We start from the raw sequence: 27,914 nt of genomic DNA on the forward strand, positions 1-27,914 counted from the left end.
ACACTGACAAACATGTCATCATCTAACTTAATTACTGTTGTGTTTCAACAACCAATTCCCTTAATGTGAGATACATAGGTGGTAAATTGTCAAGGGCTTGTTATGATGACATCCTTTCACCCTCCCCCCTAATATGGATATTTCTGGTTAGCCTACCTGTGGAATATTGGTTTTTTCTTTCTAAATGTTCTCACCTTGGAATTAATTCATGATGTTCAAAAAGAGTCAGTTCCTGTGAATGGAAAAACAACAACAAACTGCAAGTCCAGCTTCCCACACTTTTTTTCCATCAATCAATTAAACCCGAAGGTGCGTTATTTTTATCAATGTTACATAGATCTGTACACAACTTAGTCCCCTGAGTGTGCTAGACCTGCAGAATGACAATAAGCTCACCCTTGCAGGATAAGGTCAGTCTCCACCCAGATGGGCACAACAAGATGCTGGAAGTTGTCACCACTGGAGGTTATGTTCTCGGGGTTGGTGCTGTTGACCGCAATGTCGAACTCGTACCGAGCCTTCATCCCTGCCTTGTGGAAGGGCTGTAGCAACACTTTGAAGTGTACCTATAAACAGCAGTATTTTTATTTTTGTCATAATTATACAAACATAATAGGTACCGAAACATTTCATCCATTGGCATGCGTTTACGGAACCTTTGTCACACACCCCATACAAGATGGTAGCCCATGATATTAAGTAAGGGTGACTGTGTCGTCTAAGTCGCTCCTTATGGACATGGAAGTCGGCCTTGGAGTTGCGAGTTCAATTCCTGAACTTAACATTAGGGATTGGCGGTCTAATGTACGCTTAAATGTGGCAGACCGTACTCTTGTATAGTTACACAATATGGTCACCTACTAAACACCAAGAATTAGTGAAAGCAGTGAAAAATGAGTTTTTAGCTTGGAAAAATATGGTGAGAACTCACAATTAAGCTCACTTCAAGTTATGCTAGAGACTGTTAAACTAGCTATTAAAAAAATCAATCAATGTAACACACTGAACTTGTATTCCATCTGTCATAATAAACACAATTACTATTTCTTTATTGCACAGCACATTTTTAACTACCAGCATTTAATTAAATAGTAATAAATAAGTATAATAATACAGATAAATAAGAACAAACTGTCCCAATACAGCATAAACAAATAATAATATAATTCATACGAGTATATGCTTATTTTGATCCAGAAGAATGTGGTAGATAGAGTCAAGAAGTTATAATGGAACCACATAAAAATTATAATTTTTTGTGAAGAATTTTGTAATCTTTAACAAAAAAATTAGTTTTTGTGAAATATTAAAAGAAGGTCAGGAATACATATGTTTTGTAAGCAGTTTCAGCGGTTAAGTGATCTTATTCTGTTCTATGAAGACAGAAAATCACAACTAAGTATCGAAGTTTTGTACCTACTATTGTGTAGAAAATTGAATGATGAACAAGACAATGATAAACCAAAACAAACTGTGGCCATCCTGGATAGCAGCGATTAACAAATATTCTGCCCTAACATAAAGTAGGCCTACTGGTTGTGGGCTCTCATAACATTGTCAGTATCTACAGCCGAAGTTGAGAGACCATTTTCGTCATTGAAGAGGATAAAAACGTACCTTAGAAGTTCTGTGGAAAATGATTGACTTACAGGATTAGCTCTACTATCAGTGCATTACCCAGTTCCTGTAACAGCAGACGAGGTAAATGACGAAATGGCAAGATCAGGGATAAGAAGAAGTTTTTTTGTAAGATGAACTCAGAAGCTTACTTGTTTACTTCAGATATTTGAACCAAATTGCCAATCTAATTGGAATAAAGTGTTGTTTTTTTAAAAAGGTTTATTTATTCAGTATTAACTTAGAATTAATAAAGAGTTTCATACAATAAAGTGTGTCACTTGGGATCTTTAAGGTCCCAGGGAGGTCAACACACTTCCGGGTCTAGTGATAGCCTCAAACTTCTCCTTGAGACTCACTTCCCTGATTGTATCTTTGAGAATGACGACACTGGAACGTCTGGTAATCACGAGGCAGGCTCACGGCCAAGAGCTTGTCGTGGTAGCTGGGCCATTGCCAGAAGGATTGTCACTCTCTCTAAAGCCAAATGGGCAATTTCTAAATTTGCCCCTTTCAAATCTGCAGGAGGGGATGGAATCTTTCCGGCCCTGCTTCAACAAGGGCCGGAGAATCTCCTTACCCTTCTATGTGAACTATTCAGGGCGAGCCTAGCCTATGGGTACATACCACAAGTCTGGCGTCTCAACAGGGTGGTCTTCATCCCTAAAAAAGGGAGAGCGGACTACTCTGTCCCTAAATCTTTTCGTCCCATCAGTTTATCTTCGTTTCTACTGAAAACATTAGAAAGACTGGTGGAGAGGCACCTGAGAAAGGGAGTTCTCTCAGACACTCCCCTTCATCGCAACCAACATGCATACCAGCAAGGCAAATCCTGTGAATCAGCACTGCACCAATTAGTCAGTAGGATTGAGGATAGCCTGTCCGCCAAGGAATTGGCATTGTGCACCTTCATAGACATTGAAGGAGCTTTCGACAATGCCAAATTCACTGCAATGGTAAGTGGAGCACAGCGACGTGGCCTCGAGCCAGCTCTGTGCCGGTGGCTTAGGGCCATGCTGTGCTCCAGACGGATCAGGGCCGATCTCAATGAAGTATCGCTTGTGATCGCACCCACAAGGGGATGTCCTCAAGGAGGCATCCTGTCACCTCTACTGTGGAATCTAGTAGTAGATGGTCTACTTGAGGACCTTACTAACAACGGAATCTATGTCCAAGGATATGCAGACGACATAGTCCTTATGGTACAGGGAAAATACACAAATGTTGTTGTTGATATCATGAATACCAACCTTCAACATGTACACAACTGGTGTCAGGGAGAGGGACTGAAAGTAAATCCCTCTAAGACAGTAGTTGTACCATTCACTAGAAAAAAGAACCTAGAGTCTCTTTCTAGGCTGAAACTCGCATCCACTCAGCTGGAGTGGTCAAAGACAGTCAAATATTTAGGACTGACTCTAGACCATAAGCTTACGTGGAATGATCATCTTAATAATATCCTGCACAAAGCAAAGTGGGCGCTCATGACGTCCAGGAGACTTGCAGGAATCTCATGGGGCGTAAAACCCCATATAGCACTATGGCTTTACAAAGCAGTTGTAAGGCCTCAAATCACTTATGGTTCATTAGTCTGGTGGACAAAGGTGAATCAGGTAACTGCCAAAGCCAAGCTTGAAAGCTTACAAAGGCTTGGCACAATCTTTGTAACCGGAGCATTCAGGAGCAGTCCCTCAGCGACCCTCGAGGTGGCTTTAGGACTTCTACCTCTTGATGTTCATATAAAAGCTGAAGCGCGTAAGTCAGCTTATCGGCTGATGGTTGCTGGCTTGTGGAGGAATGGCGTGTCTAACGCGAGCCATGGCGCCATCACTGAAGCTGTAAACCCAAGCGCTATTCTCGAAATGGTCTCCGACACAATGAGAACGGAGTTCGTATTCAATAAGCCATTCTCTGTTGACTTCTACTCCAGAGATGAGTGGAAATCGCAAGATAACATCCCAACAATAAGAAAGAGCTTTGTCTGGTACACGGATGGCTCGCTTATTAAGGGTAGAACTGGATATGGAGTGTTTAGTCAATCCCCTAGAACTGCCCTTAGCGGCAGTTTGGGTCGGAACTGCTCCATATTTCAAGCCGAAATCTATGGTATCCTAGCCTGTGCCAACCTAGGCCTCACCAGAAGGTACCAGGAAATGAACATCTGTATAATGTCAGACAGTCAGGCAGCTCTTAAAGCTCTTGACTCCAACAGCATTTCATCCAAGCTTGTGTGGGAGTGCTTTAACACTCTCTGCAAGCTTGGATCACGCAACTGTGTGCGTCTTGGTTGGGTACCGGGCCACACAGGCATAGGTGGCAACGAATGCGCCGACAGGCTTGCCAAAAGCGGAGCAAGCATGCCATACACCGGTCCAGAACCGAGTTGTGGTATAAGCAAGTCAGCCGCTTATCAAAGTATAAACAAATGGTCCAGGAAGACACACCGCTTGCGGTGGCAGAGTCACCAAGGACAAGCACTCGGCAAAAGACTGCTTGCCGATTCTAGCTCCGGATTCACCAGATGGCTGATGGGGCTGGGGAGGGATCGGGTTAAGCAAGTGATTGCCTTGATCACTGGACACGGCCACTTCAGGAAACACCTAAACACTCTAGGTTTACGAAATGAGGACTCGGAGTGTAGACTCTGCAATAAGTCTGAAGAGACTGCAAAACACATAATACTGGACTGTGAGAGACTGGGAGCAAGGAGAAGGGCTCTTTTCGGTGATAAACAACCAGGCGACGAACCAGATGCTAGTATCGGGGAAAAGCTTCTTAGCCTAATTAAGGGCACGAAGATAGGCTTACCCCTCTAACATCAAAGGGGCACACAATAAGCTCAGGTTGACGTGTGAGGATCTAGGAATCCACCCCAATATCCCAAAGGAAAAAAAAAAAAAAAAAAAAAAAAAAAAACAATAAAGTGTTGCCTAAAACCAGTGTTTAGCAATTATAATTTTAGGGAGCACTCTCGGACCCTCTTTTTTCTGGTGGTTACAACACCTCCTACTCTTGCTATGGCGTCCCCAAAAATAATTTCTTGGCTACGCCACTGTCAAGTACCCTAAAAATACATAAAATATTCATAAAACAGCAATTCAACTACTCTGAAATCCAGCAGTTAATGTTCTATCTTGAATTAGGACTAAGTAATTAATACAAATTTAGATGTACCTATTCAGATTTATTCCATACTAACCAATGTAGTGTTCTCTTCAATCAGATTCGTTCCCCCTCCCAACCCCCCCCCAAGACAAATCATAGTCACGTCACTGCTTATTACAGATTCACTATTACAATGAGTTTTGTGCAATATTATTTTAGTTACACATCTTAAGTACAGTACCAACAACATTTTGAAACATAGTAAGTACATACCTTTTGGTCTTTTATTCTAAGAGGACTAAAAAATTTTAAAATATAAAAACTAATTTCAGTTCAACTAAAAAGATGAATTAAAAAATCCCCATTTCCTTTTGGTCATGTTTTGTGTATATTTTATACAGATATGAGTAAGACCAGATTGTATTGTTTTATTTTCGGTATTAGAGTTACAAAATCTGTAAAAAAAATTATTAGAGTTTATACAAAAAACTAAAATAAGGACGTAATCACACAGTTTTTACGAATATTTCAATACAATTTTTATTCAAGCTATTTCATTGTGCATTTAGAATCCAAATAATTAAAATTTAATACTTTAGTAATTTATTATGGATCTTCCAGGACTAAAAAATCTAGTCAAATGGAGTCTACAATGAGATTATAGAGGATCATAATAGGACTCTGCTCTACTCACGGTTTTCTCCTTGGGCAGAGGGTTGCCGATGTCGCAATGAAGGGTGTTGTTGTTGATGAAGGAGGGAGCAGAGCACTGTACCAACACGTCTCTCTCAGCGTCCACCCTCTCTATATTGACATAGTTGATGCCTGGAGGAACTTTCATGTCGAATACTGCCTCAAACGCATCCTCTCCTTCATTTATCACCACAACGTCCACGAAAAGCCTCTCCTTCGAGCCCAGCAAATATCTCTTCACATTGCTGTAAATAATTTTTTGTGTAATTTCGTGACAAATGAGAGGGTTCAAATTATGAATTTTAGTCGCAGGGTGTTCACATTTTGGAAATTTGAAGGAATGGAGAGTGAGTTGAAATAATTGAAGGTACCATGCTACAAAAATCAATCGTGGTAACCACTCAAAAAGAAAACTATTAACAGTTTACAGGATGTTTAAAAGTTCCTGGAAATCTTTTGGAGCAGATTGGTTTGATAAAAAATAGGAGGGACAGTTGTTAAAACATGTTTTTACTATAGACTCAGTTTACAATATTACTATACTTAAATTACCAAGGAATCATCAACTTGAACTTGAAGTTTAAGACTCTTGGAGCAATCAGAAAAGAATTTAAAATAGAAGTAAATGTTATTAAAACAATACTTTTCCAATATAGTTTATTTTTTGGACGAAGCCTTTCGAAACCAACAGTTTTGTCATCACGCGACTCCACAAATGTTTTGAAAGGCCTCATCCAAAAAATAAACTATATTGGAAAAGTATTGTTTTCATAACATTTACTACTATTTTGAACTTGAAGGTTCAAAGTTCAGTAATTTTATGTTTTCCTAACACAGAGTGATTCTTTATACTTAAAATGTAACAATCTGAAATCGTTGCTACTGTTTTGATTAAAGTAACAATGTTTCTTAATCTCTAAATCTCAGTGTGATTCTCTAAATGCTTTAATCACTGTACTCAACTGTTATTAAGAAATCAAACAGTAAATACATATATATTTAAATTTAAAAATAATTAATGTGATTAAGTACAAATTGCCTGGCATACTCCACGCACATAAACACTTACGGAATTGCAGTGATACGTAGGTTAGGTATACAGATATTATCCTTCCCACAATTCTTCTGGATGGTAATGCTGTCTTTGCGATTGAGAGGTTCATTCAGGTCCAAGACAGGAGAGAGGGTACGTCGATATCTGCGCCGCGAGAAGGCAGCCTGAGAGGCCTCACCGCGCAGACCGTAGCGCATCTCTGCATCCAGAGTCGTCAGCTTGTCTCGGATGCCCGGCTGAAATTGACAGATTACTGTAACTTCTTTATAATATTTGGGTATTGAATAAAGTCTTCTACTTTAGGTTTTGACATATGTAACAATTAGCAAATACAAAGAGAAATTGTGAGCAAACTGTGGAAGGATTGAGGGTTATCTGCAGAACCATCATGAATTAAATATGCATGAGCTTGTTATATTAATTGAGAAAGTAACAACAAAATTCATTTCCAACATTCTTCTGTCAACATTGACAAATTAATTGTTCAGGGCACAGGGGCGAACTTAGTATGAATTTGGAGTGGGGTCACAACGGGGGGATTGTTTAATAACATTTACTTTGATATAAAATAAAACTAGCAAATATATATATATATTATGAAAATATTTTAGGAGGAGTCATGATCCCTGTGCCCCTCTAAATCCACCCCTGTAAGGGCATTCCTTATTAGATTTCCAAAAAGGAGATTAACATGTTTGAGACTGGTTTTCCTATACTTTTGTGCACAAAAGAATGCTCTCTTCATATTCTATGTAATTCTATTGATTCTATGAAAAATAATTCTATTCTAAGTGCATTCATCTTGAAAAAAATCATCATTTACAAAGAGGTTTTACCTTAATGTAGACAAACACTTCTTGACACCTTTGCAGACCTTTGTCCAAAGTTAACGTCTGATTCTGGAAACTTTGACCCTCTGCCGACAGGAAACACATCCTGGGGCTCTTGATCTTCTTGGAGTCGAGAATTAGTTGGACGTTGAAATCTGAAATCCATTAACCCAACATTGTCATCCAGTGGTCTTTTCAAGGTAAGGAAAAGCAAAACGGAATGTTCCCTCAGAATTCAAGAGATTAGGCTATACTTATGTTTGAAACTTACCTAATCTTGGGTCAACCCCAAGGCCACTGTACTCCAGACACATCTTGAGGGAAAGACAAGCGACTCTTGAACCATCCTTGAGGGTACAGTTCTGCTCCTCCAAGACCACTTGCTTCTGGTCTGACAAGAACTCTACGGAAGCCATCATTTTTACTACTGGCCGGGCTCTGCACATAAACCAGACAAACTTTGGTAAGGAATTACAGATATCTCCTCTTTTATATGGGGAATCTATTGAAGTATTTTCAGTCAGATACAACTAAACCTATTCACTAATCTAAAATTATGTTAATTCACACATGGATGAATTTTCTTAATATTGTTTACTTTCCATTGTGGGTCAATCCATGTCAAATCAACACACTCAATTAACCTAACCATTTTGGGTTTGCTCAAATTTGATGTACTCATAGTAAGTGCTCAGACTAAGAAAGCCAAAGAATTTTAAATTTCAATCTTAAAGAATTTCTGAAATACGGTTATGTAAAGTTTTCAAAAACTCATCAACAAGACAAATAGAAAGGCATTTCTGGAATTTCTCTAGGAGTTCTCCTAAGTAAAAATTTTGTCAAAATAAATAAACCAAATAAATAAAGATTTTGATTTAATGTTTTGTAGTATATAATTAAAAATTTGTCAGTGGTATATTTAACACAACATCAATATTATAATGCAAACATTTTGTCCAAATAAATAAAGATTTTGATTGAATTTTTTTAAGTAAATAACTTAAAATTTCCCATGAATCACATGGTAAAATAAAAACATGGGGGTAAGAATGTGTTCATGACATTTTTAACATTTCTGAAAATCGCTTTTTATACCTAGCCTGTCTCCATATCAATAAGGATACAAATAAATTCTACAACTGTTATATGTTATGTATATAAGGTTTTTGTGGTACAAATTGTCCTATTTTACAAAATGTTATTTTCATGCATATTACTACATTCAGTGACTGACTTTTAGAACTAGATTTAGTGAAATTGGAACTTCCTGGAGGTCTGGGGAATATGGATACCTATGAGATAAAAGGGATTTGGGGACCATACATGAAGAATTTCCAAAATATGAGGTCCTAAAGCAATGTTTTTAAGCATTTCTGAAATGCAAAAGGAAAGTTTCCTGCATAAACTAAAATTCCACATTTTTAGGACCCTATCAGAGAAAGGTAGAGGAATGCTGTTCCATGTTCCACCTCAAAACAAGCATTAATTATGTTAATTCTGCAAAACTGACACACACTCATTTTTGTTTTGTTAAATGCATTTCTATTGGAGAAATTGATACATTTACAATCATATAGAATGTCAATAAATTCTGTTACAAAATACAATAATGTGAAATAAATTAATATTATTTTAATAAATTATACTTCTATCAACATAAATTTTTAACCTTTTAATCAATTTAGTAGACAAGGTTTTGTTGTATATGTACAATACTAGCAGTTACCCGTGGCTCCACAAAGTTTTGCACCTGTATGAGCACTTCTGGTTCAAGTGAATTATATTTCCGACACTAACGTTAAGTTTGCCTTCTTCCCACGATCAAGAAAGTATATTAAAAAGAGTATATTATTAAGGTCATTATAATTTAGTACGAGGTTAGTATTTTTTATTCCATTGCTTATTTTGTTCCTTTTCTGATCAAGAAAACACTGAAATAATTAATAATGAAAATTACTTCATGACGGTCATTACTGTTCATGTTTCATAAATTGAATTATGGACGATTTTGAAGTTTTGGTAAGCAAGTTCAACCAGAAATTTATTTTAAAGACACATTGTAACTTAGAGCCTTCAAATGATGTTAGCTATTTAATATATATATCTGTCAAGTAATTGCAGTTTATAATGTGCAGGCGCTTTGAAAACTTTTATCTTCTGCATCGCCACATGGTGGTGAGTTACATCAATGTGCATAGCATATAAACCTTCTACGTGTAAAAATACATATAGGCTACATACTAATTTTCATAAAGATCGGTCTAATAGTTTCTGAGTCTATCAATGTCATATATAACAACATCCTCTTAGAAATAAGAATAGAATAGAAGATTATGTTTGCACATGTGGAATAGAACTCACTTGAGGAACACAGCAGTGTCGGACTCGTATGCTCCCACAATGAGGTCGGGGTACTGGTTCTCATCCATGTCCACGCCACCGGAGAGGGAGAAGCCGAAGGTGGTGAGGGGAAGGCCGAGGTCTGTGGTTCGGATGATCTGTGAGGGCTTCTCTCTGATACCAGTGGGAGAGCCGTGGTAGATGTAGACTGCCCCTCGCTCCTGGGGTCCATCGTAGGGGGCTCCGACTGCTACATCTGGGGACAAATGTGTAGAGGGTCACATCTGATTGACAACTTAAATTTGACTATCTGGAAATACACTTCAGAAACCCTTGATTCTGTAAAGAATATGGGGCATCTGAATATTGAGAAAAGAAAAGAGTGAAGCTATTCTTCCTAAAAATTAAAGTGTTGCAGCATGCATGCATGCATGCTCATTTGCATGCCTCAGAAACTCAGAAATAAGGTTTGATAATTCTCTAAGATATGGAGAGATGTGAGAAGGTTCTTCCTCTAAGATCCATCTCTATTCTGCAGATGGCGTTATTTCTAGTGAGTGGATCTAGTATTGACATTGTTATAACCTTTTCTTGGCTTTGAAATCTTTGTTGGCAAATCTTTTAAGTAGTACGTTCATTTGTATAGGTGTCAAGCCCGTTTATGTTTGGCTAGCTGACATTCATTATTTCTTCAGTAATAGTTCACAGTAATCTTCACAAGTTCTTAGCCCAAAAACTTAACTTCAGGAAGCAGGCACAGCTTTGGCAGTAGCTGAAAGCGTTACAGACCTAAAATTATCTGTCAGAAATTTGATTTCTTATTAGACTGTTTTGATTTCTTTGCTGAATCAAAGTGGTGTCTTCAGACAGTTTTGGTTCAGGTGGAATAGCCAACAATGGCGCCGTAACAGCTGGTAATCGCTAGTTCAGTAATTATATAACTTATTGATTAATTGTGTTATAACTGCTCAAAGGCCATGGACAATTCTAAAAAATGTAAAAGATGTGCTTATGCTCTTCCAAATCTTTAACCACTTGGGTAATTGACTGTATGACTGCATAAACCTAAAATTGTACTGAACTAAACAGTGTTAGTATGGATACCACATCATTTCTACCTTTCCTTTCCTATTTTAAATTGTTTTCTTATTTCTCCACTAATGCCCTTTGATAGAATGAAAAAATACAACTTCTTCAGAAATGAAAACTGGAAGAATAGGAAAAGAATTTAATTTACAACTTGGAAAATATTTAGGAATTTCAGCAAAGTTAAACATTTTGCTATAGGTTTTTCGTTAGGCTCTGTTCATGACTCAACTTACCCCTGTAGGTTGATTTTCGCTACCGTTAAAAATAATAATATTGTTTTTGTTAGTAACATATCAGAGCTCAATTTCATTTTACTTATTAATTGATTCCTGTTGAATTTTCTGTCTAACTATAAGGGAAATAGACTCATTAACCTTTTTAACTCATCCCCCAACAAAGTGAATTCTTATTCTCAATATGATTAAATTTGAGATTTTATATGGATTTACCTACAGTGCCATTGCAGGCAAAAGTACTCACCTCCATACCCATCTTTGTTGATATCCCCCAGAGACGCTAGTGCCAGGCCAAATCTTGACTTGGAGTTCACACCATCTCTCCTGTTCATGGATCTAAACTTTTGTTCCTGAAATGAAAAGAATAATAAATAAAAACAATTAAAAGAAAGAGTTTCCAAATAGAGTTTTTTTGGTTGATAAAAATTACTATTTATATTTAAATTTTAAAATGTTATTTAGTAACCCCAATTTTATTATTGCAAGGAGTACCAATTATTATCTTATGGGTTTTCAATACCTATCCTTTTAAACTGGTTTATTGAAATTAAGTACAGAAACTGTAACTTAATTAGTTTGGGAATTGACAAGTTAACTTTAAAATATCTCATCAATTTCTTTACCAAGATTTTCTATAACTTTTACATTTTCCTTTTTATGAGGGCAGAACAATAAGAGGAATTTATAGATCATTAAAAAAATTAGTAATAGTGAAAAGAGGTCTTAGGAATATGAAGAACAACATATATGAATATGAGAATTGAATTGAATCATAATTTATTTCCAAACAATATTTACATGCGTGCAAATTTACTATTAAATTTATATTGTCTTGTTACTATACTAGTTAAATGTTTACATAACAACATTATACATAAAAATATTATACACATCAGATTTAAAGTGGCCTAGGAAATGAGCCTACATGGGCGGAAAAGCCTGTGCGTAGGCTCGAGTTGCTTCCCTGGAGATTTTGGACGAATTTAATCTGGTGATTAAATTATAACATCAATACACGCATACACACAAACGCGCGCGCGCACGCGCGTATCTACATAATACGGCATTGAAATTTATCAGCGTAAGTACTTCAAATAGTTTAAAGGACATATTTAAAGAGAAGAAAAACAAAATTAAGGAGTGGTGTATTTTAAAGATCAAAAAGTCTACCTGCAGAACAACCTAACACATTACTAGCAGATTTCTTTACGAACTGTTATGAAATAAAAGAAAAAATAAATAAAATAAAAGTATAAAATAGGAAAAGTCCATCTAAAGGCATCAGTGCTGTTGAAGGGGCATCAAGAGGGAGAGAAACTTGTGATGTATAGAGAACTAATTTACCCAAGATTTTGTACATTAACCGTGAATTGCTAAATTTTATACAGATGTCAGTTAAAATGATATGTCATTGCAAAATATGTACAGTAATCCTTACCTTAATTGATTGAACAGAAATTTGTTTCTTTTGTGTCTATTATGTAAACTTTATTTGAGTTAAATTTTTTATCGTGAAAATAAATAATACAATAATTTGGATTTTGATAACACGAAAGAATTTCAAATCTTGAAACAGAAGAGGTGTAAAGGAGAAGAAAGAAAAAATGTTGTGAAAAGCTAAAAAAATTAAAGGAGATAGTGATTTCTTGGACGATAAGGACAGATTAGGTGACAAATGTAATTTGATGAATGAGAAGGATCCAAGAAAGAAACGTTAAGCCTGCCCAGTTTTAAACAAAATTAGGAACAAAAAGCATGAACTAAATTCTTTACCTCACTTTTCATTTTTTTTCTACGTAGTCTAATAAAATTTATATTGTTACAAACTTAAACGTAACTATGACACAACTATCAAAGTAACTCATAGAAACAATTACTCTGAAAGTATTTTATCATTGTTATCCTTTCTATGGCAGAAGCATATCAGAAGGGTACATAAACATACCTCTGCCATACAGGCTCGTATCCAGACAGGTTTTTGGACAATTTTACCGGGATCCAGCCCCACCACACCTGTACAGAGGCGGGTGGCGGTACATGACGGGGCCATAGCTAAGTACGGCACTACTGCTACATGATTTGTTTTCAACCTTAAATAGCATGATCATGTGTCTGCCTTTCAAGTTAAATACCTGTTGCTTGAGGGATAATGACTACTGTATGACACAAGGTACTGTTTTACCACAAACCAGAACTACCGGTTTAGTAACTGGAGTTTTCTCAAGAATTTAAACAAAAGCAGTATTTTCACCTGTTTTAAACTTTTAGGAGATTAACGTTAAAAGACTTTTTCCCACAATTTCTTCATTATTGTATTGCAACCTGCTTTTGAATCACTCTTAAATTGTATTTACAATAGGCTTCATGGCCAAAAAAACAGCTGATCCAATCAGTTGAAACCTTTAACATGGTTACTAGTAAGCTCTTGAAAATATTTATTAACAGTTTATTCCAGATCGGATTTGGAATATTCAGTAAGTAAAATGTTAAATAAAGTAATGTACAAAGTAATCACGTTTTATACCATGTACACGCACCATGTTCACGTTTAAGCCATCCTACATTGGCTCGTCCATAATTTTAATTTCTTTTTCAACTATGAAATTAGTAATATTAAGTAAAAAAAAAGAGTTTTGAATGGTCATATTGATAATGATTAACAAGTAATGAAAATCACATTCTTGAAATTAAACAAAAATGTAGGAACAATAGTCTTTCTAAACTATATTTTGGTTACTACTTTATAACCGCCAAAGCCAGATTTCTATATTGCTTGATTTATTACTTTTCATACTTACAGTTCCTTTTCAGGGAAAGTACGGTTTGTTAGAGGGCTTTGAATAAAAAGATAGTTAACTTTTTTAATTAGTTAAACCAATTGAACCAACTGACTACACCAATTTAAAACCTCCCAATTCAAAAATAACTACTTAAACATTTTTCAATTTGAACAATTCCGAACTTAACGTTTATATTCTAAATCTTCCTATTACAAATGTTGAATTTATCTTCCCTTTCACCTTCTCCATTGTGCATTGTCTGAAATCAGACACTGTCATAGACATCAGAATGCTAAATTATCTAGCGCACTCAGTTGTGCTCCTGATAAGACCACTAGAACACTTCTTCATCTAGTTTACACTTGATTTTGTAGTCTGGGTGAGTCTGTTGTCTTAAGGATGCAAAGATTTCGTTTTGAGCTTCTGACTTTTTTGGATCTTTTCAGATGGATGTTGACTCCAGATTCCAGGAGAAGACTGTCACAGTGCCAGATTTCAGAAGCTGCAATTAGCGGAAGGTAAAAGGAGTTAAACTCAATATTCACATTATAATCAACCTTTCCTACCATAGCTAGGTTATTTTTCTATTCTTAAGTAAGTAAAGAGATGCATTATTTTACCAGGCAAAGTTAAGGAAGGCTAAGAAGCCCTCTCTAACACTTAACCTGGGAACCAACGGCTTAAAGGTGACTTCCGAACCACCACCAATGGCTGGGCAGGCGGGCTGCTTGCAAGGACAGTATCGCTCAGCGGCCACCCAACCAAGCAGCAGCCACGCTCGACATTGCTTGGTCTGGTTATCTTGCGATAACCGCTGTACCCGCTACACTGCGCCACTGGCAATTTGCCATCGGCTGTTGGGAAATATTGTTTGATTCGAATGTTCCCGATAACCGCTGTACCCGCTACACTGCGCCACTGGCAATTTGCCATCGGCTGTTGGGAAATATTGTTTGATTCGAATGTTCCCGATAACCGCTGTACCCGCTACACTGCGCCACTGGCAATTTGCCATCGGCTGTTGGGAAATATTGTTTGATTCGAATGTTCCCGATAACCGCTGTACCCGCTACACTGCGCCACTGGCAATTTGCCATCGGCTGTTGGGAAATATTGTTTGATTCGAATGTTCCCGATAACCGCTGTACCCGCTACACTGCGCCACTGGCAATTTGCCATCGGCTGTTGGGAAATATTGTTTGATTCGAATGTTCCCGATAACCGCTGTACCCGCTACACTGCGCCACTGGCAATTTGCCATCGGCTGTTGGGAAATATTGTTTGATTCGAATGTTCCCGATAACCGCTGTACCCGCTACACTGCGCCACTGGCAATTTGCCATCGGCTGTTGGGAAATATTGTTTGATTCGAATGTTCCCGATAACCGCTGTACCCGCTACACTGCGCCACTGGCAATTTGCCATCGGCTGTTGGGAAATATTGTTTGATTCGAATGTTCCCGATAACCGCTGTACCCGCTACACTGCGCCACTGGCAATTTGCCATCGGCTGTTGGGAAATATTGTTTGATTCGAATGTTCCCGATAACCGCTGTACCCGCTACACTGCGCCATTGGCAATTTTCCATCGGCTGTTGGGAAATATTGTTTGATTCGAATGTTCCCGATAACCGCTGTACCCGCTACACTGCGCCATTGGCAATTTTCCATCGGCTGTTGGGAAATATTGTTTGATTCGAATGTTCGATAACCGCTGTACCCGCTACACTGCGCCACTGGCAATTTGCCATCGGCTGTTGGGAAATATTGTTTGATTCGAATGTTTCCGATAACCGCTGTACCCGCTACACTGCGCCATTGGCAATTTTCCATCGGCTGTTGGGAAATATTGTTTGATTCGAATGTTCCCGATAACCGATGTACCCGCTACACTGCGCCATTGGCAATTTTCCATCGGCTGTTGGGAAATATTGTTTGATTCGAATGTTCCGACTCAAGCATTGTTTGCTACTGACCTCCCTGCCCTGGTAAACGACGTAGATACGCCCGGTCTCGTAGTCGCCTTCGTTGTTATTGAGGTCGGTGTAAAGCGGCGCTCCGATGACTAGGTCGTCCAGCTGGTCACCGTCCATGTCCACGGCCGCCAGAGAGTAGCCGAAGTACGCCCCGAGCTGCTCGCCCGTGATGTTCTGCAGGTTGGTCACATTCCAAGTGTACAGCACGATCTGGACAGAACATACAACAGATTAGCTATGAGTATGATGTACAGGCCTCGCCAACTAGCGTGAAGCATGGTGATGGGAGCATGTTACAGCTCCCCAACTCCCGTAAGTGACTTACGCCTTTCGCGACTCGGCCAAGTACAGCTCGTTCCAAAGTTAATATTGGGACGAAAAAATCAATACTGGGAAAAGTTACTATGGACTGGAGAGGGGAGGACGGCTTTTGCGCAAGCGCTAGCTGCGGTTCATGCTAGATAACTCGGTCTGTACTAATCCAGTACTTTAGAAGGAAAATCAGATGTTCTACATGTAAACTTCGAAACTAGGTACAGAACTGAGCTTCAATGTCTTTTAATTTAAACATTTTACCCATCAACATTTACTACTTTTATTAATAATTGCATTTAAAATGAATAAGTTTCCTACAGTTTTTCTCGACATTACGAGACATATAAGAGAAAATTGCATATATCCCTTGGAATATTATATACCTGTATTATTCAAAATCTAATAGAAATGTATTCACAAAATAAGAATGAAACTGGTAAAACTGAAGTAGTCCTTCCAGGAATAATATGTGACAGCGGAAGTATTAATTAATTCTGATGTGATTTACATGTACTCGAAAACCATTCGTGATACACATAAAAAGCTTATAAGAAAGGTTTATGAAATATTATAAGCATTACAGAACAGTTTATGTCCGTATCAGTCAACCCAACCTTATCATCATAGTTTTGACAGGTAACTTTTACTGCTACTCATATTTTTCACTTATCATTCACTATATGAATAAAGATTTACAATGGGTTTGATCCGGAGCGCCACATATTAACCTGACTGCCCTCTTCTGTAATGAAAAAAACACTTTTTACACCATCCGGAATTACCCCATAAGGAGATACCGTAGTTAAAATGACTTTGAATGTAAGCGTAGTATATGCTCAGAAGGATGTCAGGAGTAACACCATTCTTTAGAGATCTCAACAAAAAGGGTCCCTTTGCTAGAGTTTGGTGGCTACATTGTTAATATGATTTCCCCATTTTAAGTCAGTTTGTAAAAATATGCCCAGGAACTTCAAAGCACTTCTTCCTTTTTTGGTGACAAGCTAAGTGCCAAGTCCTGCACCTTCCCAGCATTCAGACTTAACCTATTCACACAGCACCAGTCTACAACTATTTTTGTCTTAACTTCTAGGGTGTTATGGGCCTCCATAGCGCTACTCTCCCTGACATTTAAACCTAAGACATCTGCCAATAAACAACTATTATTTACATTGGAATTAGCTAAGTTGCTAGATAAGTCATTAATATATAAAATAAAGAGCGTAGGCCCCAAGATAGATCCCTGTGGTACACCACGAGGGACTGGGGTAGTCTTGGATAAAATTCCATCAGTACATACATCCTGCTGGTTACCCTCTAGGTAGGATTTAAAACGAATCTGTATCGTTCTATACTGGTAATACAATATATAGTTTAAAATCGATTCAGTGACAACTGTCAACATTGTAGAGTGATTTCTATTCTCGGCTATGTTCGCCAGGGAGGGCTTCCACCATTGATTGTATAACATGACGGTACCTTGCCCATCAGGCCAGCGCCGCGGGGCATCCCCACGGCAACATCGTTCTGTCCGCCGCCCCCGGAGAAGTCCCCGGCGGTCACAGAGTAACCGAGGTATGAGTCGTCCTCGGTCTGCGGTCCTTCGTTGCTGGAGATCACATCTGGTCGATTGTACAAATTCTGCGAGATTATTTGCCCTGCAACATTTCCTGTGTTAAAGCAGTCAAAGTGTACTATTAAAGTTTATTATCAAACTCGAAACTTTCACAGTTTTGCTTTCAGCCTACTTGTCTAAATAATGTACGTGAAGTTCAGGATGGTTTGAACATTGCAACATAAACTAGTAAATTTATTGTACTGTTAAGTAGAAATTAATTATTTGTTTACTGTAATCCTGCTGTAAGACGTTCTTGAAGTATATAACCTCTAAGAAGATTGTTAAATTTTTGCCCGTTTTTAAAACTCTACACCACAAAAACTAATAACTCATATACCGCATATACTCATATACCAATAACGCATATAGTATGATATGCATATGTATAAATCATATGCGTATCATACTTGTAGCAGTATGGTTACTATAATACAATTTACAGACGTGATTAATGTACTTGGTAGACATCAATGTAAAACATAACCTCAATTCGTCCAGCTGTGCGAATCAGCTGTTCTACGCGTAATACAGAATTCTCAACCTCCACTTCTACTGTTTTGTGTCAAATAACAATGTCCATAAAAAGATCTTCACTGTTTTTTTGTATCCTCTTTAAAGCCAGTTTTAATTGCCACATAAATTATTCAAGTTTGTAAGAAATAAATAAGCTAAAACAAAACATTACCAAATTAGATTTCTTTGGTACAACAAACAAAATAAATCTACCTAATTGAATTTAACTGTGTATACAGGGTTTGTATAATATGAAGTACTGTAAAGCCTATTTTTTAATCAAGTCCTATTTCACTGTGTTAATGTAAGTTTTTGATTTTTAAAAATAACAACCTGTGACTCAAAAAAGTTTAATCTTTGCAGCTATGGATGTTTTACTTTAAAACCATAACACTTATCAAATATATAAACACAGATTTCCTGATAGTAAAAATATTACCTTTTTTAAAAGGTTGACATCAAATGTAATGAAAACGCACAAGACTTTATCTACTATTAGAATGTTGCTTATTGTGTTGAATTTGATGAATTGGCATATAACTTTTTAATGTTTTAAATAGATTCAGATAAAATATCTTGGCGAATTGGATAAATAATTTCGAAGTGGTTGGCTATAAATCTATAAGACCATAGGAGTATCTACTAGTTCTTAAAAAGGTATAAACATTTTCAAACATTTATTCAAAGCTTGGTTTCGAAAGTCAACCGAAATAATTTCTTTGTGAGTTAAAGAAGATTATTTGGATATATAGTTATACGAGTTGCATATGTTCATATTTAATGTAACTCTGCCAGAAAGTAACTCATAGCCTAATTTTCACATTTTTAATCATTTTGATTTATAAATGTGGCATATGATTGTAATTCTACTCTTGTTAAATACTTAAGTCAACACACGTCAATATTGACTTTAGTTATGGTTCAATGCAATATAAATTAATTTTTATTGGTATTTCCGTATGAAAAAATAACTAGTAAGAAATTAAATTAAATTTCTAGTACAAGTTTGTAATACTTCGTTATTTCTGTACTTTTATAGCTTAAATGTACATAACTACATCTAATATTTACATCTACACTACAAAAATCATACCAAGATATTACAAAATGTTCGAATAAATCATCAAGCTAATGGTAAATTCTTCAACGCGTACTAAGATGATTCGATTTATTTTTGCAATTTGAGTTAATAATCAACTCTTTTACTATAAAAACTCTAAGAAACACATCCTGTAGTAAAAAAAAAACAAAGCTAAATGAGCAAAAATGATATCTGTGCACATGTCAGAGAGATTCACTAATGTGGTTGCAAAACCAAAACAAAGGAGAGAAATAAGAGAAAGCAAACCACTAGAAATAGGTCATTCTTAAGAAAATAACCGAACACCTCCCCACTCAAACCATGCAATAATTAACTACATGCACTAAAACAAACAGTGGCAACCAAAAATCTGTAGACACCTGGACAGTTTGGTAAGCTGAAAATCACAAAAATAAACAAAATCAAAATTACACAGTGAAAACCCAGTTCCAAGTCACACAAACGTCCGTATTTTTTTTTTTTAATGTTGTAGTTGTAACTAGTTTTGTTTGAAGTGTTTATAAAATTACACTAATTTATACCAACTAGTTTACTATCATCTAAGGACCAAACTATCATAAGAACTAAAAGAAGAAATCTAATTTCCCTGAATTATAACTATTAGCCATATAATTAATAAAAATTAAAAGGGAGAGTTTTAGCCAGTTAAATGTTAAAGAATTTGTTAATCATACTTAAGTAATTTGGTATTGAAATTACTATTATTTTAATTTGATTTAGAACAAAAACTATTAATAATTGTTTATTACCATTGTTCAATTTCATAACTGTGTATAAGGTTCAATTTATAGATGTAAAACTGACTATCAATGTGGTACAATATCATTTGATTTAAACGTTTCCTTTTTCTAAGGAGGATGATAGTAGCAAACCAGCATCTAAACTAATGACTGTTTCAATATTTTACTAATGATGCAAAAAGTGACCATCATAGTTTTTTTAAACATAAAAGAGTATTAAACAAGTATGAAAGCAATTGCAAAGTGTTGTTGATCTATTTACAGAACTAATTTTGATGTGCAAAACTAGAATCTGAAAAAGTATTTGTTGTGTAGGTATTAACCATAACTGTGTAATAATACATAAATAATAAAAAAAACGGCAACACTCTTGTTTCTACAGATTTTTTTATCGGATGTTCAAAAATGGAAGAAATCATAGAAGCTTTTTAGTAAAATAATTAGGCTAAAGCCTCATTGTGTTCTAAATTGCTTTATTTTGTGAACAAAACCTTATAAAATGTAAAGATCTAAGCAAGTGTAATAAAAGTGGTGGCTTTAGTTTTTGCCTTCTTAATAAAAAGATAAAAAAGTAAACATTTGTATTGTTTTTATTGACATTAGTATAACAGAATATGTTTTTACAAGTTAAAACACACATAATTTCTATCAGGATCTTACATTTAACGTGAACCAAAACTAATGTATTCATAATACTGATCTGGTCTTGACAGACTATTCTCTTGATCTTATGCTTACATAAATGTTTCATCCCCCTCAGTATGTAGTTAATCAAAATATAGTTTTGCAAAGTAATGTTTCTGGATGTTCTTAAAAGGTTATTATGTTGATGAAAAATTTCACTTTTATAAAAAAATTTAAATTAAATTTCCTCATTTTTCACGCTCTAATTTCTTCCAATACTGTGTGTATTAACTAATGCATTTAATTATAAATAATTATCGATATTATGGCATTTAATACAATTATAATAAATTTATTAAGGATTTAAATAAATTTAAAATAACTGTTTAAATGTTGCTTATATTCTAAGCTTAAAATCAAAAACGTAGCCAGAAAAGATTTTTGGGGGTCCAGACAAATGATATTTTCTCGTAGTGGACAGAGGGTAAGGCCCCATTTTGTTCCTTAAAAAGTTCTTGACCTGTTTCTTTTTATATTGTTCACGGATGCTAAAAGAATATACAAGCAAGGGCGTAGCCAGCGAGGGGGCCTAAGGGGCCCGGATCCCTCCCCACACAAAATTTTCATTTATTTTACTTTTCACAATACAATTTACTTTTTTAGTAAACTATTATTATTATTTAAATATTTCAGTATTACTAACATGTACAGCTGAAAGGCCGTTCTAAATAAAGAAAAATTACGTTTTAGGGAACAATATGGGGCCTGGCTCTGTCCACTATGGGAAAATATCGGTTGTCTAGACCCCTCCCCTCCCAAGACTTTTTCCTGGCTAGATCCTTGCTTAAAACCTTTATAAGGTGAATTATTTAAACGATTAATCATAAAACTAAATTAGAATGGACACATATTTTGAAATATATTTAATGCTAGGTATTAAATAAAAAATGGGAGTATATGAGTAGATATGGCTACATTATAGATTAATTTCATTTTTAATATAGAGTTTATTTTTGTTTCTGGTAAGCTTTAAAAAAGATTAAAATTATATTAACTTTAAAAACTTTAAATTAGTACTATTTACAATTTTTGTATATTATTAAAATAAAAATACGGGGTAAATTAGTACACATAACATTAATTTAATAAACAATCAAATTATAAATGAACAAAGAAATTGGAAATTTATCTAAAAAATCAGAGTAACAATATAAAATCAGAACATATAATTATAATAAGCTGCATTATTCTTGCTTATTTCATATAAGCTTTTCATATATGAATGTTTTTGACAAACCAACCATTTGTGATTTAAATTACAGATTCTATTGATTTAAAAAACCTATCCTTAGTACTTCTTGTGTCAGGTTAGCGTTCTCTTGTGAAGAGTAAAATCGTTTATGGGAATTATATATATGATATTTAGCTGGTTGGTTCACTGGACTTTGAAATTTTAATAAAACTCACTAATTTATAATAACGTGTTTTGTGTGTTATTGCGTAAGTTTAATGATGGGATAATTTTGAATTTTCGGGATTGTGTAACCGTTTGTTATGAGTGTGTTAATATGTTGGGATCGTCAAGCAAAGTAAAAAGCAGCATGTTACATCCCGTCAGCCGTTTTGAGGGACTTTCAGGGTTTTAGGGATTTTCTTTTTACCTTCCTCATCGAGAATGGCGTAGCGTGGAGGCATGAACCTGGGAAGGCGGGCGTACGAGTCGCAAGAATGAACCTGACCTGCAAACAGCACCACCTAAAAATCTGTCCCACCTTTAGGCCGGTGGAAATTTCATAAAATTGGAACTGAATCCTCCTCCCCCCACCTTTGTAGTTGATTATTTAACCAAACAATTAGTTAAACGACTTTTTTATTTGACAGTTCATTTTAATTTTTTTTAAATTGAAAATAAACTTTAATTTCTAAGTTCAGAAAAAAATATTAATTATTTTAGACCAATTTCACTTTTATTGGTATTAGATTAAACATTTTCAAGAGGCAAATAATGAACTATTTAATCATTAATTTATTATTGCAATTATCAACTATTAGGTTTGTTTATAACAACTTAATATATTTAAATTTGTTACTGCATTTTTTTAACTTCGTTAAAAATAGTATAGAAAAAGTTACATAATTAATTTAAAACACCTGGTAAACTACTTCTATAAAATCATTGTAAGAAGATTTAAGAAAATGTTTGATACGTTTATTTTCAAAATGGTTTAGCCTTTAAAGTTCAATTTAAAGTTCAGTCTTAGAGTTGGAAATTGATTTTCGGTTTTTACCAAATGCCCCATTTTACCAATCCCCTCATTCTTCATTCAAAAAAGCAAAAATACAATACATGAAGAAATGATAGGGTAGTGTGCGCTGCATCCAAAGTGAACCAAAGCTGAATGAGCGCAGTCCCAAAATACCGAAATCAACCCCAAAAGCTGAAAGAAGAAAAATACAAGTTCAAAATCAAAACCAAAACATGAACTCATGTTGCATAGATGAAACACATGCTACGTAAGCTTCAAACACAGTCACAACACAGAGACAAGTCCATGAAAACTGACACAGACAACATTCAGTGCAAAATTCAGATGCGAAACATGCATCGTACGTAACGAGTAGCTTGTGAAATTATGTAAATGTTCTGTTTTTTAAAATTCTGAAAAATATTTTAAACATGGTATTATTAGAAAAATTAAATAAACTTTTTAATATTTCTTCACCTTTTAACACTTTTTACTTGTTTTGTATATGTATAATATGAAAGGATAATAGAGTTATGGAAATTTGCCTTGTTACGAAATGTATAAACACAACGTTTCGAGGATTGAAATCTATCCTCTTCGTCAGGTGCGAAGTCAAGTGATAGGTCGACGGATTCTATTTTTAGTTGCAGCCCATTGCTGCATGTTGTAACTTTTAAATACATTTATATGTTCTAATTGCATTCTCACATGACGAAGAGGATAGATTTCAACCCTTGAAACGTTGTTATACTTTTTGTAACATATAACAATGGCACATGTCTGAAATCCTATTATCTTTTCAAACCTTCAATCATCAATAACATACTTTAAATAAAGGAATGTGTAATATAATATGAAAAATACATAAAAAGTAAAGGTTAGTCATGAGACATGGATGGCTCAAAATGTACTGGTTTTAGTTATTAATAAACAGGATATCATAAAAAGGTACAAGTTTAATTTACTTTTGTTTATCTTTATCATTGTTTAAATCCGTTGAATTCTGAAGTTTTCAATTATCAATTTGTGAAATTCAGCGAAATTATTGAATTATTGTCGTTTGCATTCGGAAAAAAGTGATGGGAAGAAATTTGGTCCTGATAAATCTTTTTTAGTAACAGAGTACCAAAAACTCTTCTGTGCTATCTGTAATTTATCGGTCGTGTCAACATGATCGGGTCAGTTTTTAAGTTCAAAAATATTTAATAGCATTTTAATACTACTAGAAGACCTTTTTATGTTAAAAATCTTGTATCTGGGCTAATCGTTATTTAAGGTTTACTTACGCGAATCGTATGTAAAGAAATCAATACAAAGATTTTGTAGAAAGTTTAAACTCGACATACCTGTCGAGTGTGAATTTAGTTTCGAAATGTCAACAGTCGAAATCCGATGGCCTAAAACGAAAAGGTTGTCGGTGGGCTAGGATTTTAACTTTGTGCGAGGTCGTCGCTCCTCAAATTTGCACCTAAATGTACGTAACCACGAGGTCCTTGACAAAGATGTAAGCTAGAGACCAAGGGTCACTCTTCTGCTGGAGGAATGCCGGTCCTGCAAGTCACGTGATAGGATCATCGGGTTCATTAGGGACTGTGACTTCTTTATCGTCACGTATAATGTCAAACGCAATATATTTTACAAAACAAGTTTGCAGTTGACCTTTGGCACGATGACAGAGCGCGGGCGCGAGCGCGAGCTGGGAAACCTAACCTCAATTGCTCATCCCATGAGCCACCTATTTACACGGGTATCACGGGGCGCGAGCTGGGAAACCTAACCTCAATTGCTCATCCCATGAGCCACCTATTTACACGGGTATCACGGCACGCGAGTTGGGAAACCTAACCCCAATTGCTCATCTCACGGGTCACCTATTTACACGGATTATCACGAGAGATTATATTTTTACGAATCAGCGCTATTCTTCTTCTTCGTCTTCTGTGTTTTCGCATAATATTCAAAGAATTCTATGAAAATCCTTCCCATAACTGCTACACACATTTCAACACTCTTGCATTTTTACAGAACACACATAATTAATTGTATAAAATTATTTAAAAAAATAAATTAATTTGCAATACTTAGTCAATATTATAACTTACTGATATTTGTGTTAAGTTATTTTTTTATACAGATTTATTTTTTAATTATGTTTTTCATATATTCCTTTCAAAACAAATAATTTGAAAACAGAAGTACTGCATTTTGATTTTCTTATTGGAAACATTTTAATATTATGGTTTTAAACTGGCTTTGACAGACAGTGTAAATTTGTTCCAGCCAATTGCGTAGTCGAAAACAGCTAGTTACTTGGTTTTCATTTAAAAATAATATTATAACGTCAACATTTTTCATACAATATTTTATTACTTTGGCTTACAACTTTCGGTAACTACTAATCCCAAATAAGACATCCCAAAATTGAAGGGTAGCACAATCTATTTAAACACCTAATATACAGTGATATTTAAAAAATCAAAGTGGTGACAACAATTCACAATTTTCAACGAATCACATTTTAGTCCCAGAACTGGCTCTAAAGCCAAATAGTTCGTTTTTGTTTAATTTTAGTAACATTTTTGCTGAAATTTCAAAGCGGCGTGGAAATACTGTGTCAAAAAGTATTACATTACAAGCTGTTTCAAATAATTCTATTGCTAACATGCACAAGTGAAATGAAAATCGATTACTTTTTAGATATCACACTGAAACAAACAGTATTTCATGCACATGTCTCTCTGTGTATGAGTTTAACACGATGCTCGTGCAGTTTGGTGCGGGGGGGGAAATGAAAACTGACGTTAAAACAATTATTCAGTTTTGAAAGACTTTCAGCGCCATAACTTCACAGGTCGTGGATCTATGTTGAAATAATTTACGCGCAAAAATAAACATAAGTATTAGTCACGCGTCCCCATAATTTTTCAAGTTGAACTTTCCTATGCGCCATTACTTACTGTACAAAATAAGTTAACGTTTAAATATGGAGGAAACAAACACTAAACAAATGTATTAATGAATCTAAATTCCGAATAGATGAATTGTAGACCAAAAGTAACGGGCATTGGTAACTTAAACAGCTTGTTGAACAAAATTTAATCAGATGATATTTGTTTAGCGGAAACCTATGAATGGAAATAGGCCATAGTAGTTTCAACCTATCGGTAAAGGAGACCATAAACGTAAAAGTCGGAAAGGCCAGTAACCATTCGGCTGAACGGAGAGACATTGTTTTACGATGTAAGTCCAGAATATTTCTCCCCGCCTATGAATTATTCATTAGAACGGAAAATCGAATCGGTTCTAAACTCGGTCCCTGAGGTACGCCCGGTTGCTCATGCCGGTGTTGAGCCCATTCCTCTTTTTACAGGAGTTTAGCCTATTGTCACTCGAATTTTAAATTTGTCCTTTGTACGGCGAGATTTATGCTGCCGGCCCGGTCGCTCGCCGCTGTTCACATCTGCATATACAAGACAGACCGGGGTCTAGAGCCTCCGCTAGCGTTCTGGGAGCTGCCTCAGGCGTGTCTAACGTCACTTCCGCGTGGTCCGGACAGCCCATGGAGCTGTGGGTCAACGGGACGCTGTCCTGTCCTACAGGTGGGCGCAGCTATACTCTAGCTTTGCTTTCCAGTGATTTACCTACAGGATACAAAAATACTAAGAGCCATTTGCCATTTAAAGTTTAAAACCCCAACAAATCTCATTTTAATCCTCAACAAATTGACTGCCGGATTTGATGATCTGTAAGTACCATGTGTGTGAAAAGTACTTAGTTTAACTAATGTTCTTATTAAAAACCCCATTTTCTAGTTACGTCTATGTACAAGATGTCCTAAAAATTATGTACAAATAAAGACTGCGCTGATTTTATAATCATAAGATGAAGCTTGGGAAATTTAACGCTAAAAAATTTTTTATCTATTCACAAATTTTTAGTCCTTGTATTTTAAAGTTCCAGGACATCCGAGGCAGTACACCAAAAATCCACAACCAGACAGAAAGACTGACATCGAAACAAAATAGAGTGAAAGAAAGGTGTGTAAAGTGACCAAGATTCTTCAAACTTATTTACAACACTCGTGTATAACACATAGGTCAAGGCATGTGTTCTTGAATGTTGATTTATTTACAAATCCAGTCAAATATCGGCTTCCAAAACACTCAGACCGACTCACCCTGCCAGTACCAGCTTCCGACCGCCCCCACAAACAGACGCTTCCCGTCCTGTAACAAACACACATGTATTATGTCACTTACATATTACATACTTTTACATATTTCAACATATTCAGGCATTTGTACCAAGATATTGTTCAACTTTCAGGATAAACACTTGATGCAAATGATAATTCGATTCCCTTACACTAACGTCTTTTTCATATGAATGTGCTCTTATAATTTACAAGTTAAAAGTTCGATAAAGCTTGATATAAAAATTCCAGATTAGATCGAACGTCTCTTAAGATATTTCACTTGCAGGAGGGTTCAACGCAGCTTGGCTTATACCTTTTAGTTAAACCTACACTGGGTACAGCAAAAACCGATGTGTCACTTAAATCTAGGCAACCTTAATGGTTTCCATGTACCCAATGGCGTAGTGTAGCGGGTACAACGGTCATCGAGAGATAACGTTATCAAGCAACATCGGGCGTGGCTGCTGCTTGGATGGGTGGCCGCTGGGCGATCCTGTCCTTGCAAGCAGCCCGCCTGCCCGGCCATTGGTGGTGGTTCGGAAGTCATCTTTAAGCCGTTGGTCCCCAGATTAAGTGTTAGAGAGGGCCTCTTAGCCCTAACTTAGCCTGGTAAAACAAGACAAATTTACTTTATGGATGTCCAAGAGCAGCACATCTCTAACGGCAAATTCTCGGGTGCAATGGTAGATCAATAGGTCTAGTCTACTGTGGGAGATGACTGTTGCAGTTTGTGGAACTCCATAAGTGTTGCTAACCTAAACGTTAGGGCGTGCCACCCCCTGAGCACGTTCACCGGGGAGGCTGGTGCAGAACTGGCCTCCCCTTCTTCCAAGAGACATGACTG

General features: G+C 36.0%; 1 protein-coding gene across 2 annotated transcripts in view; it reads right to left on the reverse strand.

Annotated features, from left to right (window-relative positions):
* Nucleotides 1-27,914, reverse strand: part of LOC124366358 (integrin alpha-PS2) — a 312,546-nt gene that overhangs the window by 16,942 nt on the left and 267,690 nt on the right. The window contains exons 7-17 of one of the 2 annotated variants that reach the window (XM_046822853.1): nucleotides 27,053-27,101; nucleotides 22,291-22,368; nucleotides 17,512-17,690; nucleotides 15,721-15,930; nucleotides 11,209-11,314; nucleotides 9,661-9,895; nucleotides 7,571-7,737; nucleotides 7,306-7,454; nucleotides 6,485-6,705; nucleotides 5,417-5,660; nucleotides 397-566 (exon numbers count right to left, since the gene is read on the reverse strand). In XM_046822853.1, coding sequence (XP_046678809.1) covers nucleotides 397-566; nucleotides 5,417-5,660; nucleotides 6,485-6,705; nucleotides 7,306-7,454; nucleotides 7,571-7,737; nucleotides 9,661-9,895; nucleotides 11,209-11,314; nucleotides 15,721-15,930; nucleotides 17,512-17,690; nucleotides 22,291-22,368; nucleotides 27,053-27,101 — 1,808 coding nt within the window. The remainder of the gene's footprint in view (nucleotides 1-396; nucleotides 567-5,416; nucleotides 5,661-6,484; nucleotides 6,706-7,305; nucleotides 7,455-7,570; nucleotides 7,738-9,660; nucleotides 9,896-11,208; nucleotides 11,315-15,720; nucleotides 15,931-17,511; nucleotides 17,691-22,290; nucleotides 22,369-27,052; nucleotides 27,102-27,914) is intronic. The other variant, XM_046822855.1, reaches the window with a different exon arrangement.

Source organism: Homalodisca vitripennis, chromosome 7 (assembly GCF_021130785.1).
Source record: "Homalodisca vitripennis isolate AUS2020 chromosome 7, UT_GWSS_2.1, whole genome shotgun sequence".
Classification (NCBI taxonomy): Eukaryota; Metazoa; Arthropoda; class Insecta; order Hemiptera; family Cicadellidae; genus Homalodisca; species Homalodisca vitripennis.